We start from the raw sequence: 12,074 nt of genomic DNA, 5'->3' as shown, positions 1-12,074 counted from the left end.
TTAAAATTTCCCATTTCTTTTCTTACAACAGTGTAGTCATTAATTTTATTTTCCCTTCCCTTTTATTTTATCCTCTATCTTCATTTTTTTTCAATTTATGCCACTTCCCTCTCTAGATGTATTTTTACCTTGCTTTCTTTAAGTCTTTACAGATTGGATAACACAAAGATTAGTTTTTCAGTGTCTTCTTCCTCATTTGGTTTTTCTTTTTTCATGTCTATGTCACATTCTCTCATTCCTTTTTTTTTTTTTAATTCCTGCTCAATTCACCTCTATAGCCTTCCCTAGGCTCAATTCAACAGCTTCTTGCAGTTTTTAGAAGAAAGGAATCTTTCCTTTTCCAGCACTTCATTTCTGTAATCATTTGAAACCTACAAGCCAAGACATTTGGAAAAAATTATGTTTCAATACTTCATAATGAAAATTCTTCTTTTCAATCTATTTCAACTGTCCTCAGAGATACTAAAAAGTATTTGAAATTATACTTGGTTGAATAATGCATTAAAATGAATATGGAGCCTGAAGAATCAGAGTATGGCTGGAGCCAAGGTGAGCTGCAAATAATGCAAACAGTGGGAGTATCTCAAGATGGGTTTTCCAAATTTTTTCTATTTTTTAAATCTCTAAAGACCGAGTAGAATAAATTAATGTTAGAGGGAAGAGATGAGAACTGGGGGGAAGTTTGAGAGTTATAGCTCTAATCTGTCTATCGTAGTTTCTTTGGAGTTTCTAATTTAATGTCTGTATATCACATAAATCACTACTTCATAGTGTGACCATGTTCATTTTATATAAAATATTGTCCCAAGATTCCAAGTAAAATAGTTGATTCCATTAAGTGACTTTTTTCCTTCTGTGCCTTCCAGTTCATCTAGCTCCTTGTTCAGATGTCTATAGGTAGGAGTGCACAGTTTGATAAGTTCAGCATGAGAGCAAGGAAGTTGGGGTATGTAGTCCAAATTGTTCACTGTCTTGCTTCCTATCAGTATTGCTATCATTGACTGGAAATGATAGTGCTGGAATGAGGTAGATGGTGGTGGTGGAAGGGGTGGCTGCCTCTCTGATAGATGGCTATTTCAAAATGTAGTGGATTGTTTGACTAAAGAATGAGTTGCCTTGAGTGGAGGTGTTTAAACAGAGACAATGAGACTATACTTGGGAACATAAGCCTCAGTTGTTGACTAAGACTAGATCTATCAAAGAATCTGTGTCTAATGGTAGAAAAAAGGGAAACTTTTTTTTCCTATGAGACAGTCTGTTATTAAATTTATCATTTACACCAAGATATTAAAAAATCTAGTAGCCTTATTAAAGTATTTAAATTAATTCAACAGAATAATAACTCCAGGGGTAGCAAAAATTGGAGATGATATTCTTGAATATAACATTTACTGATGAAATAATTGTAAATAGAAAATGTATTACAGGGCTTGGGTCTTACTGGGAATAATATTAATTGCCCTAACTAAAATATAAACAAGCAAACACTGGGTTGGGAGTATATTGTTCTGTGGCTAGGTAGCAATATTTTGTTGTGTAGAGAAAATGAAGAGTTCACCGGAGAAAGAAGGGCAGAGAAGAGCTGAGGACGGGCTGAGGAGATTTTTCTTTTGTCCTTGACCCGGTGCATTAGTTTTTACTACATCATTATTACCTGCTGCTGCCATAGCAAACTAATCAAGGATGTTCTTGGGACCATTTTCAGGCATTCTTTATTTCTACTACTGTCTTGGCTTCTGTGGAAGCCATGCTTGGAAGTCTATGGGAATATACCTGCATTCCTTCCTTATTTAACATTTAGGAAGACATGCTCTGAGGTTGGAGGTGGCATAAATAGTTTTTCTCTTTTTAAATGCTGATACATCGAATACCTTGCTAATCAAAATATATTTTATGGACCAGCAGGGCTCTGCAGCCTGGACATTACCTAGGGGCTTGTTAGAAATGCAGAATCTCAGAATCTGTCATCCACCCTTATCTACTGAATTATAATCTGCATTTTAAGGAGACCTCCATGGGATTTAGATGCCCACTAATATTTGAGAAGTTTTTAACCTATTTAGTTTGCATTCCTGAGGGTATCATCTGTTCCCAATGTGTCAGCAATTTCCTGGAATGGGCTTAATTGGGGCTGTACGCTCTCTTATTTAATCTGTTCATACATCATTGCATTTAATCCCCACAACAAACCTTCACAATATCTTAATCCTTATGTTGCAGATGAGACAGTTAAATGACTTATCCAAGGTCACACAGCTAGTAAATGGGGGACTTGAGTCTGACTCCTCAAATCTTTTCTCTTTTCCTACACCACACTACTTTCTCTTTACCTTAATCATGAATAATTGTCTATGCATGATGAGAATAAAGCCCATTAAAAAAATAAAGGTTATAAAAAGACCTTTTAAAAGAGGACTTGCAGTCATTCAGAAATTATTTCAGAGTGTGTCGCACTTCTGGTTTTGATAAAGCAAAGAAGACAGAATGAAGCACCCTTGGTCCCTGGTTTTGGTGTAATTCAGGGAAGTGAAAGGACTGCATCTTGTCATGCACATACCTTATCCTGACCATCAGCTGACTTGCATCTTGCTGCTGTGAGGCAGGTTCCATCTGCTTAAGCCTGTGTTGAGCCAGGTGCTAAGAGCAGCACTGATTGTGTTGTGTTGAGGCTGCCCATATGCCTCCATGCAAACTGCAGTTCAAGAGCTGTAAAACTGTTTGCATTCTAAATCTATCAGATGGCTTTGAACAAAACCAGTGCCAATAAGGCTATTTGAATGTTTTAATTTGGCAAAAGAGTATAGAACTTATGGCCATCAGCCAAATTATTAAGAAATATTGTATTTCCAGGAAAGCTGTATTTTCTAGGGAGAGGTGCAAGAAACCCCATAAAACATTGGAAATGACCCAGATCACCCTTTGTTCTTGGAAAACTCCTTTCAGCTGCAAAAACAAAGAATAAAACCCAAAGCAACCTGACATCTGCTTTGAGGCTGGAGAATCCTGTTGTCTTGTTAGCTCTGGGGTTATAACCCAGATAGATTTGTTCCAAGCTGAGTAACATCTAGTCTGGGCTATCCACACTACACAAATATTTCTTGGGGGAACTGGATAATGATTTAAAAATGAGCAGTGAATTAGAAGCATGAAGTGAGTGCGAGGCATGTCCCAGTCACTTTAGAACTGGGTGTGTATGGGAGGTCCAGTTCTCAGTCGGATGAAAGTAGGGGAAGTACTAACCTTTCTTGATCAGTCTCAGGGCTGTTCTCATTCTTGAAGAGAACTCTTTTGGCTCAACCTTTTATGGAGTGTGTGAGTGTCTCAGTGAAGACATACCTCACTGAGGTCTTTCTTGTGCATTGGCCAGCCCTACTTTCTCTAAAATGATGACCTTGAGAACCTCCGAGTTTAGGAGCCTCAAAGTTTAGGCCAGATCGGCCTCCTGGGGGTGGGGCCTGATAGGGGCGCCCTCTTGATGTGCTCCAGTCACCCTGTCCTTCCCTCTAGCTCTCTTTCTGACGTTAGCAGAAGACTGAGACTCAGAGTGAGGGAGGAGTCATGGACCCCAAGGACCCATTACTCGGAAGCCCCACCCCTCTATTAGAGTCACCCAACCCGGAGAACTTAGTGTCATCCTCAAGAGTAAAGTTCTTTGAATTATATATATAAAAAAGGGCAAACCCACTCTAAATGTCAGTCCAATATCCACGGGGGCGAGAGACAGCAGGTAATTAGAAGCAATTAGCTGTCCCCCTGCCGGGAAGCCGGGCAATTACCTTTTTCTCTCTTCCTCTTCCGTCCTTCCTTCTCCCGTGGAAGCGATAGAAGTGTTTTGCTCCCCAGGCAGCAGTGTACGCTGAGCTGGCACAGGAATGAGGGATGAACTGAGCAGGATTCGGTCTCCTCCTCCCGCCGCCGCGGTAGCCGCCGGCAGAGCAGTGCATTGTGGAGGGTGAACGCGCCGCGGCCGCTGGAGCTGCCTTCCCGGGATCGCGCGGCGGGGAGCTGTCCGAGGTGCTGAACGTCCCGGCCCTTGCGCGCCCATCTGCGCCCATCTGACCCCTCCAAGTCCTGGCCTTTTTCCCACCCCTCCGTCTGCCTGTCTGTTCTCTTCACCTAGGGGCGTAGCGTCTGGAGGAAGTCATGGTGTTCGCTCCAGGTATACCTGCACCTTGCTTTTTCACCAGGTGTCCAGGCGGGGATCGGGGAAGAGAAGGGAGAGCATAGGGAGAAAAGGCCTTTTACCTTGCCTCCCATCTGCGGGTTTTGGAGTTACTGTCTGTAAACTAGGGGCGGGAGAGTGCCTCTGTGCAGAGTCTTCGTCTCTCTCCCCAGTCCCGTCCCATCTGTCCTCTAACCATCCCCAGCTGTAGTCCCGTCGCTGCTCTAGCCGCCTGCTTCCTCCACATCCCATCGGAGCTCAGGCACCTTGAGAATTGGGACCTTTGCCAGACACAAAGGCGCCTACGTGGGCGGGAGGGTGGAGAGATCCGGCCAGGAGTCGTGGGCTTCGGGATACTTCGGTGGGAATCTTCTTCTCTACCACTTAACCCTCTGCAAAAGTGGCAAAGTGACCCGGTTCCTCCCGATGTCCTGAGGAAAGAAGTGGGTGAAGCCCACGGGAGTGGGACTAAGGGCAGAGAAGCGTTACTCCTCAAGGAATTCGACCTGAAACTGGCAGGAGGCTGCAGCTCAGAAACTGCTACTGCGGCGCCGCTGGCTGTTGCAGTGTCTTTTAGGAGCTGGCAGTGAAGGACTTTGGTCCTTTTGCTGCTATCTGTGGCTACAAGTTGGCGAAGAGTCAGATTTGCCTGCAGTTGACCGGCTTTCTGGTGTGTGCATGTGTGTGTATTTGAGTAATGTCTGTGTAAGTTGAGCACTGGGGGAAAACATGGTCATTGTTAACCTAGGAAGCTGTCTCTAGGGGGTACATACAACAAGGTCTTTCTCTCAAATTCCAGGGTCTGCTTTCATTAAATACTGCTGTGGGGGAAAAGGAAGTATGGAAAAGAGTAGAGGGGACTAAGACTCTAAGTTTGTTATGGTTCTTTCACTTGAAAGGTTTGTTTGCATTTGCTGTAACCATTAGACCTCAGGTAGCTAGGGAGGAAAAGTATAATGCAATTTTAAAAGGGAAGAATTGAGTCTGGGTTAACTTGAGAAGGGGAAGTTCCCCCTCCCCACCCCCAAACAGGATGTTAGCTGAGGAAGCAGGAGTGAGTTTCTGTCAGTCCTGACACTCACCACAGGCAGTGACTCAGATGATGACTTAAAGGAAAGTCCAGAGGCCCTTCTGCTGACCATTTCAAATAATTCAAGGGGGGGAAGTTGTTCTGTACAGTGAAGGACCTATGAAGTTGAAAAAAATAGTTCTTCGTAGCATTTATAAACTACTTAGCACTTTGTAAAGCACTTTTATGCCATTATTTCATTTGATTTTCAAATTACCCTCTGAGGGAAGCAATATTTCTCTTTTACCAGCCCCAGGGGGGGCTGATTTCAGATAGTCTTTCCAGCCTCAGCTGGAATTTTCTGGGTCCTCTGACTCTCTCAGAACCTATCTTCTTGACAAAATGCCTTTTCTGTCTCAGGGGTAGCCGCTTTTTGAGCGTCAGATGTAGCCCCAGGGAAACATCCTTCCACTTCTGAGGTGGAGGTGGGCTAGTGTTGTCCAGAGTTAGGGTTGTTGAGTGAAGCTAACTAGGCATTTTCTAAAGGCATGATTGTGGGTGAAAGACTGTGTAATGAGCAGCGAGTAATTTCTGGAGAAGACTGAACTGGCTGAAGCAGACTACTGTTTGCCCAGGGCTTTACTTTTCCATTTTTCTTCTAAGTTTTGTATTAGTTTTATTTTTTTTCCCCTGCAGGGAATGTAGAAGTTATTCATAACTGTCAGAGATGGTATAAATTGACCTGGATAGGATATGTTACAGAAACCTGTGGGGAAACACTTTTTGGGTCATTTCTTCAATTTCGAATTTTTCTTAAAAATCATAAGCATTTTGGGACAATAAGAATAGGGTGCTAAAATATTGTGTCAACTTACCTTTTCATATACTGATCATATGTCTTCCAACTCATATAGTGATTTTATTCTGAAAGAATATCAGAACAGTGAATTGTTTTTGAACTCTGCCAGATTTTCATCATTACAGCCTCATTTCTAGGACTGTTGTTTTTCTAGATCTCTATAATCAGGGATCCAGATGTTTTGTGCTAGTCAAAGCAAATACTCCTCCATTTTCCCCAACCCACCCAGGAAGGGAGGGAACAGAGGCATGTGCTATGATTATTCCAAAATTAATAAAGTAAAATAAAGTAATAATCCACAATGAATATAATAATAATTTAACATGGAACTGTTCATAAAATTGGGTCAGTGGGTACTGTGCCCTTCTAAACCCATTGTAGCTCTTTGGGTTTTAGCAAAGGGAAACAAGAATCCTGAGGTCTACTTCTGGCCTTGCCTATGTGGACTGACCTGCTTTGAATGATTCTGCTGCCTCTTCACTTACCTTAAATGCAAAGGTGAAAAGTTACAGAGATTCAGGAAGCGATTTTCAGTCCAGAAGTACAATGTAATGAAGGAGAAATGATTGTAAATTTATATAACTCTACTTAGGATTCACTCTATGACACGGTATAAAACAACCTTGCATTCTCTTGTTTCAATTCGTCTACAGATTATAAGGAACAGGGGTTAAGGTGGGCAGGGTCTTTGAGTGGTTTCTCAGTTTACATAGTGCAGACAACACAATTCTATACTTTTCTTCCTTCTTTTTTTTAATTAATTTATTTATTTTAATAAACATATAATGTATTTTCATCCCCAGGGGTACAGGTCTGTGAATCGCCAGGTTTACACATTTCACAGCACTCATCATAGCACATACCCTCCCCAATGTCCATATCCCCACCACCCTCTCACTTTTCTTCCTTCTTATACCATTCATAGACTTTGTAATTTAGGGGGATTTTCATTTTATGCATTTTAATATTTAAACTCCTTACTAGTAAAGGACCATGACTCCTAATTATTTAAGGATTCAGTTATCTAAAACCTATCATGCATTTCTTCTTCTCTCTAAAGGAATGATGCAAAATTAGTAGCAGTTAAATGAGGAACAAAGTATAAATATATTAATTTCTCCTTAAGTGACATCTATCCTTAAATATAGATTAAACTAAGCTGGGGCACATGGCTGAGGCAAAAAACAAAATGAGGCCCCTTGTTTTTCCTGAATCTCTTATCCATTTCTCCTCCTTCTTTTCCCCACAACTGAAGGTGGAATCTTTGTAAAGCAATGTGAGAAGATTTAGAAGCATATCAGCAATGCCAAATGAAAGAGGGTAAACACAACCAATATGGAAAAATATTTTGGCCTGGTGCATAGCACTAAATTGACCCAGGTTACTTAGTTTGTGGCTATGAAGAAGCTTCCATTTGGGAGGAAAAAAGTTTTGGGATGTCTGCAGTTTACATATGGTGCTGGTTTTGGGGGGCAGAGATCAAGGCATTATTACACATTCATGGACAAAGTCAAAATAGAAGAAAGAAGAAAAACCACTGGGCATTGATGTTGAAAGTGAAAAAGAATACAAGAGAATTTCAGCATATTTCTTGGCCTATTCCAGGGTGAGAAAGCGTATGTTCACAGATTCAAATGTTTTTTCAGTGCCCTGGTTTCATCCAAAGAATTCCAGACTCCGAACAATCAGATTAACAACTCCTTCTTCCTTGACAAAGAGCTAATAAAGAATAGATTGTGAGGGGTGCCTGGGAGGCTCTGTGGGTTAAGCCTCTGCCTTTGGCTTAGGTCACGATCTCAGGGTCCTGGGATCGAACCCCGAATTAGGCTCTCTGCTAGGCAGGGAGCCTGCTTCCCCTGCTCTCTCTGCCTGTTGCTCTGCCTGCTTGTGATCTCTCTCTCTCTTTCTCTGTCAAATAAATAAATCTTTTAAAAAAAGAATAAATTGTGAGATATAAAGTGAGAACAGAAGTTTCCTTATCCTTGGGCCATCCCCCACACACCCCATTCAAGAATTAATGTACCTCTTTTTGTGGATAGCTGATATATACTTGACTTGTTTGGATTTCCTTCAAGTAACATCTATTATCAAGAGAAAGATCTTTCTTCTCATTCATGAATTAGATTAGGTATGATAACAAGGATTTCAAGGTGAAATAAAAATGGTGTAATTGTAAACAATTGAATAGCCAGGTTTTTGACTTATAAGATTAGTTTCAAAAACCTTTAGCAACAATAGTTCTACAGAGAGCTATTAAAATATCTAAGAAAATATTTATTGCAAGGTAATTATAACTTTTATTTATTTATATAAACCTCTTACCAATTCCTGAGAGATCAATGAATAAATAAATGATATAATAGACTGTCTTAACTTTAAGGTTTATAAGCTGCCAACTTGGGCAAAAAAGTTATCTTCTGTTAGCATAATTATTTTTTACTTTTATTAATTTGTTATTTTTAAAAATTACCTATGGTTAAATAGACTTTAACAAGTTGACTTTCAGATACGTTGTGAATTATAGGTTAACGTTTATTTTTTATATGAATATTCAAGTATTATTTTATTATTTATTTTTTAAAAAGATTTTATTTATTTATTTGACTGACAGAGGTCACAAGTAGGCAAGAGGCAGGCAGAGAGAGAGAGAGAGGAGAAAGCAGGCTCCCCACTGAGCAGAGAGCCCGATGTGGGGCTCAATCCCAGGACCCTGAGATCATGACCCGAGCTGAAGGCAGAGGCTTTAACCCACTGAGCCATCCAGGTGCCCCACAATTATTATTTTTAAAAAAGATTTTATTTATTTATTTGAGAGTGAGAGAGAAATACAGAGAGGGAGAGGAGAGAAACAGACTCCTCACTGAGCAGAGAGCCAATGCTGGGCTCAATCCCAGGACCCTGAGATCATGCCCTGAGCCGAAGGCAGATGCCGCACAGGTGCCTCTATGAATCTTCAATTATTCTAATACCATCTGTTGGCAAGATAATATCTCTCTGTTGAATTACCTTTGTAACTTATTAGAAGTTAACTGGCTATATTTCTGTGGGTCTATTTCTGGACTCTATTCTATTTCATTCATCTATATGTCTATCCTTCCACTAATACCATGCCATCTTGCTTTATAGTAAGTCTTAAAATAAAATTAAGTAGTACAATCCTTTTTGTTTTTCTCTTTCAAAATTGTTTTGGCTGTTGTAGTTCCTTTGACTTTCCTCATAAATTTAGAATCAGCTTGCCTATATCTACATAAAATGAAATCTACTGATCAGTTTGTGGAGAATTAATATCTCAACTATGTTGAGTCTCCAGTCTATGAACATGATAGTTCTCTTCATTTATTTAGTTCTTTGATTTCTCTCATTAGCATTTTGTACTTTTCAGCTTATAGGTCTTGTGTATGTTTTGATAGATTTATACCTAAATTTTTTGGGGGGGGGGAGTTACTGTAAATTGCATTTAAAAACAATTCAATTTCTAAAAGTTCATTACTAGTATAGAAATACAGTTTTTTAAAAAATGTTAATCTTGTTTCCTATGATCTTGCTTACCTCTCTTATTAGTTGTAGGAGCTAACTTACAGATTTCTTAGGATTATTTTTAAAGATTTTATTTATTTATTTCATAAAGATAGAGGGAAAGAGAGTGAGCACAAGGAGGGAGAACTGCTGAGGGAGAGGGAGAAGCAGGCTCCCCGCTGAGCAGGGAGTCCTATGAGGAACTCAATCCTTGGACCTGGGATCATGACCTGAACCCAAGGCAGACACTTAACAGACTAAGCCACCCAGGCACCCCTCTTCTAAGTTTTTATTTAGACAATCATGTTGTTTGTAAATAAGGACTGTTTAACTTCTTTTCCAGTTTTTAGCCATTTTGCATTGGCTAGGGCACTAGCACACTATTAAATATAAATAATTAGAGTGGACATTTTAATTTTAGGGGAAAGCATGCAATCTTTCACCATTAGGCATGATGTTAGCCATAGAATTTTTCATAGATGCTTTTTATTAGGTTGAGGAAGTTCCTTTGTAGTCCAAGTTTGCAGTGAATTTTTATCATTAATAGACATTGAATATCATGTTTTTCTGCTTCTAATAATATGTAATGTTTCTGCTTCTAATAATATGTAATGTTGGTTTTCTTTTTTAGAGTATTAATATGGTAGGTTACACTGATTAATTTTCAAATGTTGAACCAGCCTTACATTCCTGAGATAACACTCATTTGATTATGATGTACTGTTCTTTTCATATGCTGAAGGGTTCAATTTGTTAATATTTTTTGAACAATACTTTGGTCAGTGTTCATGAGATATATTGGTCTATAGTTTGCTTTCCACATACTATCTTTATCTGGTTTTGATATCAGTATAATGCTATCTTCATAAATAAGCTAAGTATTTCTGCCTTTGATTTTCTGAAAGAGTTGTAGACTGGTATAATTTCTTCCTTAAATGAATTCATCGGTGAAACCATATGGGCTTAGAATTTTCTTTGCAGGAAGCTCTTTAAACGTGAATTCTATTTCTTTAATAGATACAGGACTGTTCTGTTAGTTTTGGGTTAGTTTTGGTAGTTTTTACAGAAATTGGTCCACTTTATCCGATTTACTGGATTTCTGTGAACAAATTTGTTTGTAATACTCTCTTATCTGTTCAATACATGTAGGATTTATAGTGATATCTTCCTTTCATTTCCAATACTGGTAATTTCTGGCTTTTTTGTTTATTTTTTGTCAGTTAGGCTGCAGGAATGTTAATTTTTTATCTTTTCGAAGAAACATCGTTTTGGTCTCATTGATATTCCTTAATGTTTTTCCTATTTTCAATGTCATTGATTTCTGCTCTTTATTGTTTCCTTCTTTCTACTAGCTTTAACTTTATTTTGCCCTTCTTTTTCTAGACTTAAACTTAGATTATTTATTTTAGATCTTTCTTTCTTCTAGTATAGACATTTAATGCTGTAAATATTCATCTAAACAGTTCTTACAACTTTTAATGTATTTTTATTTTCATTCAGTACAAAATGTTTTGTAATTTCCCTTGATAGCCTCTTCTTTTCCCCATAGATTATTTAGAAATACATTGTTTAGTTTCCAATTACTTGGGGATTCCCTACATATATTCCTGTTATTGATTATTCTACTATAATTTCATTATGATCAGAGAATAAGCTTTCTGTGATTTTTGTTTTGTTTAATTTGTTAAGGTATGTTTATGAGACAGAATATGGTGTATCTTGGTAAATGTTTCATGTGCACCAAAAAATGTATATTTTGCTCTTTTGGGATAGAATGGTCTATAAATGTCATTTTGATACAGTTGATTGCTAATGTTGTTCATTTCTTCTATATCCTAACTCATATTCAGCTTACTTGGTTTATTGATTATTAGGCACGAAGTGCTGAAACTTCTAGCAAAAATTGTGGATTTTCCCCCTTTTTCCTTTTGATTTGACACTTTTTGCTTTATGTATCTTGAAGCGCTCTTATTAGAGAGACAACAATCTAATAGACTGTTAGGTCTTTCTGAGTTGACTTTTTTATCATTTAGTAATGTTCTTCTTTACCTCTGATATTTCTCTTAGTCTGTAGTCTCTTTTGACTTGTAATAACATAGCTACTCCAGCTTTCTTTTGATTAGTGTTTGAATGGTACTGTCAATCCTCATTATTCACAGACTCCATATTTGCAAATTTGCTTGCTCAGTAAAATCTATTTGTAAAATAGATCAATCAAAATCAGTACTTGCAGCACTTCCTCTGCCATTCAAGGACATACACAGAATGGTAGAAAAAATTGAGTTGCTTGACATGCATGTTCCCAGCTAAGGTTGAACAAGCAACACTTTACCTTCTTACTTTAGCTCTCATACTGTAAACAAATGTGCTTTTTGTGGTCTGTTTGGTTTTTCACACATTTGTACTTTTTGCTGGTGATGTCACTGTTTAGTGTGGTCCTCAAGTGTAGTGCTGAGGGGTTGTCTAAGATTTCCAAGTGGAAGAAGGTAGTGACATGCTTTATGGAGGAGAATGTTAGATAAGCTCCC

General features: G+C 38.7%; 1 protein-coding gene across 1 annotated transcript in view; it reads left to right on the top strand.

Moving 5' to 3' along the window:
* Positions 1-3,690: 3,690 nt before the first annotated feature.
* The window catches only part of AKAIN1 (A-kinase anchor inhibitor 1), a gene marked incomplete at both ends in the record, with an annotated part of 46,005 nt that continues 37,621 nt past the window's right edge, over positions 3,691-12,074 (top strand). The window contains one exon of the mRNA XM_080821581.1: positions 3,691-3,727. Coding sequence (XP_080677707.1) covers positions 3,691-3,727 — 37 coding nt within the window. The remainder of the gene's footprint in view (positions 3,728-12,074) is intronic.

This window comes from Martes martes (genome assembly GCF_963455335.1).
Source record: "Martes martes genome assembly, chromosome: 13".
NCBI classification, from domain to species: domain Eukaryota; kingdom Metazoa; phylum Chordata; class Mammalia; order Carnivora; family Mustelidae; genus Martes; species Martes martes.
This window is presented reverse-complemented; position numbering and strand designations above follow the sequence as displayed.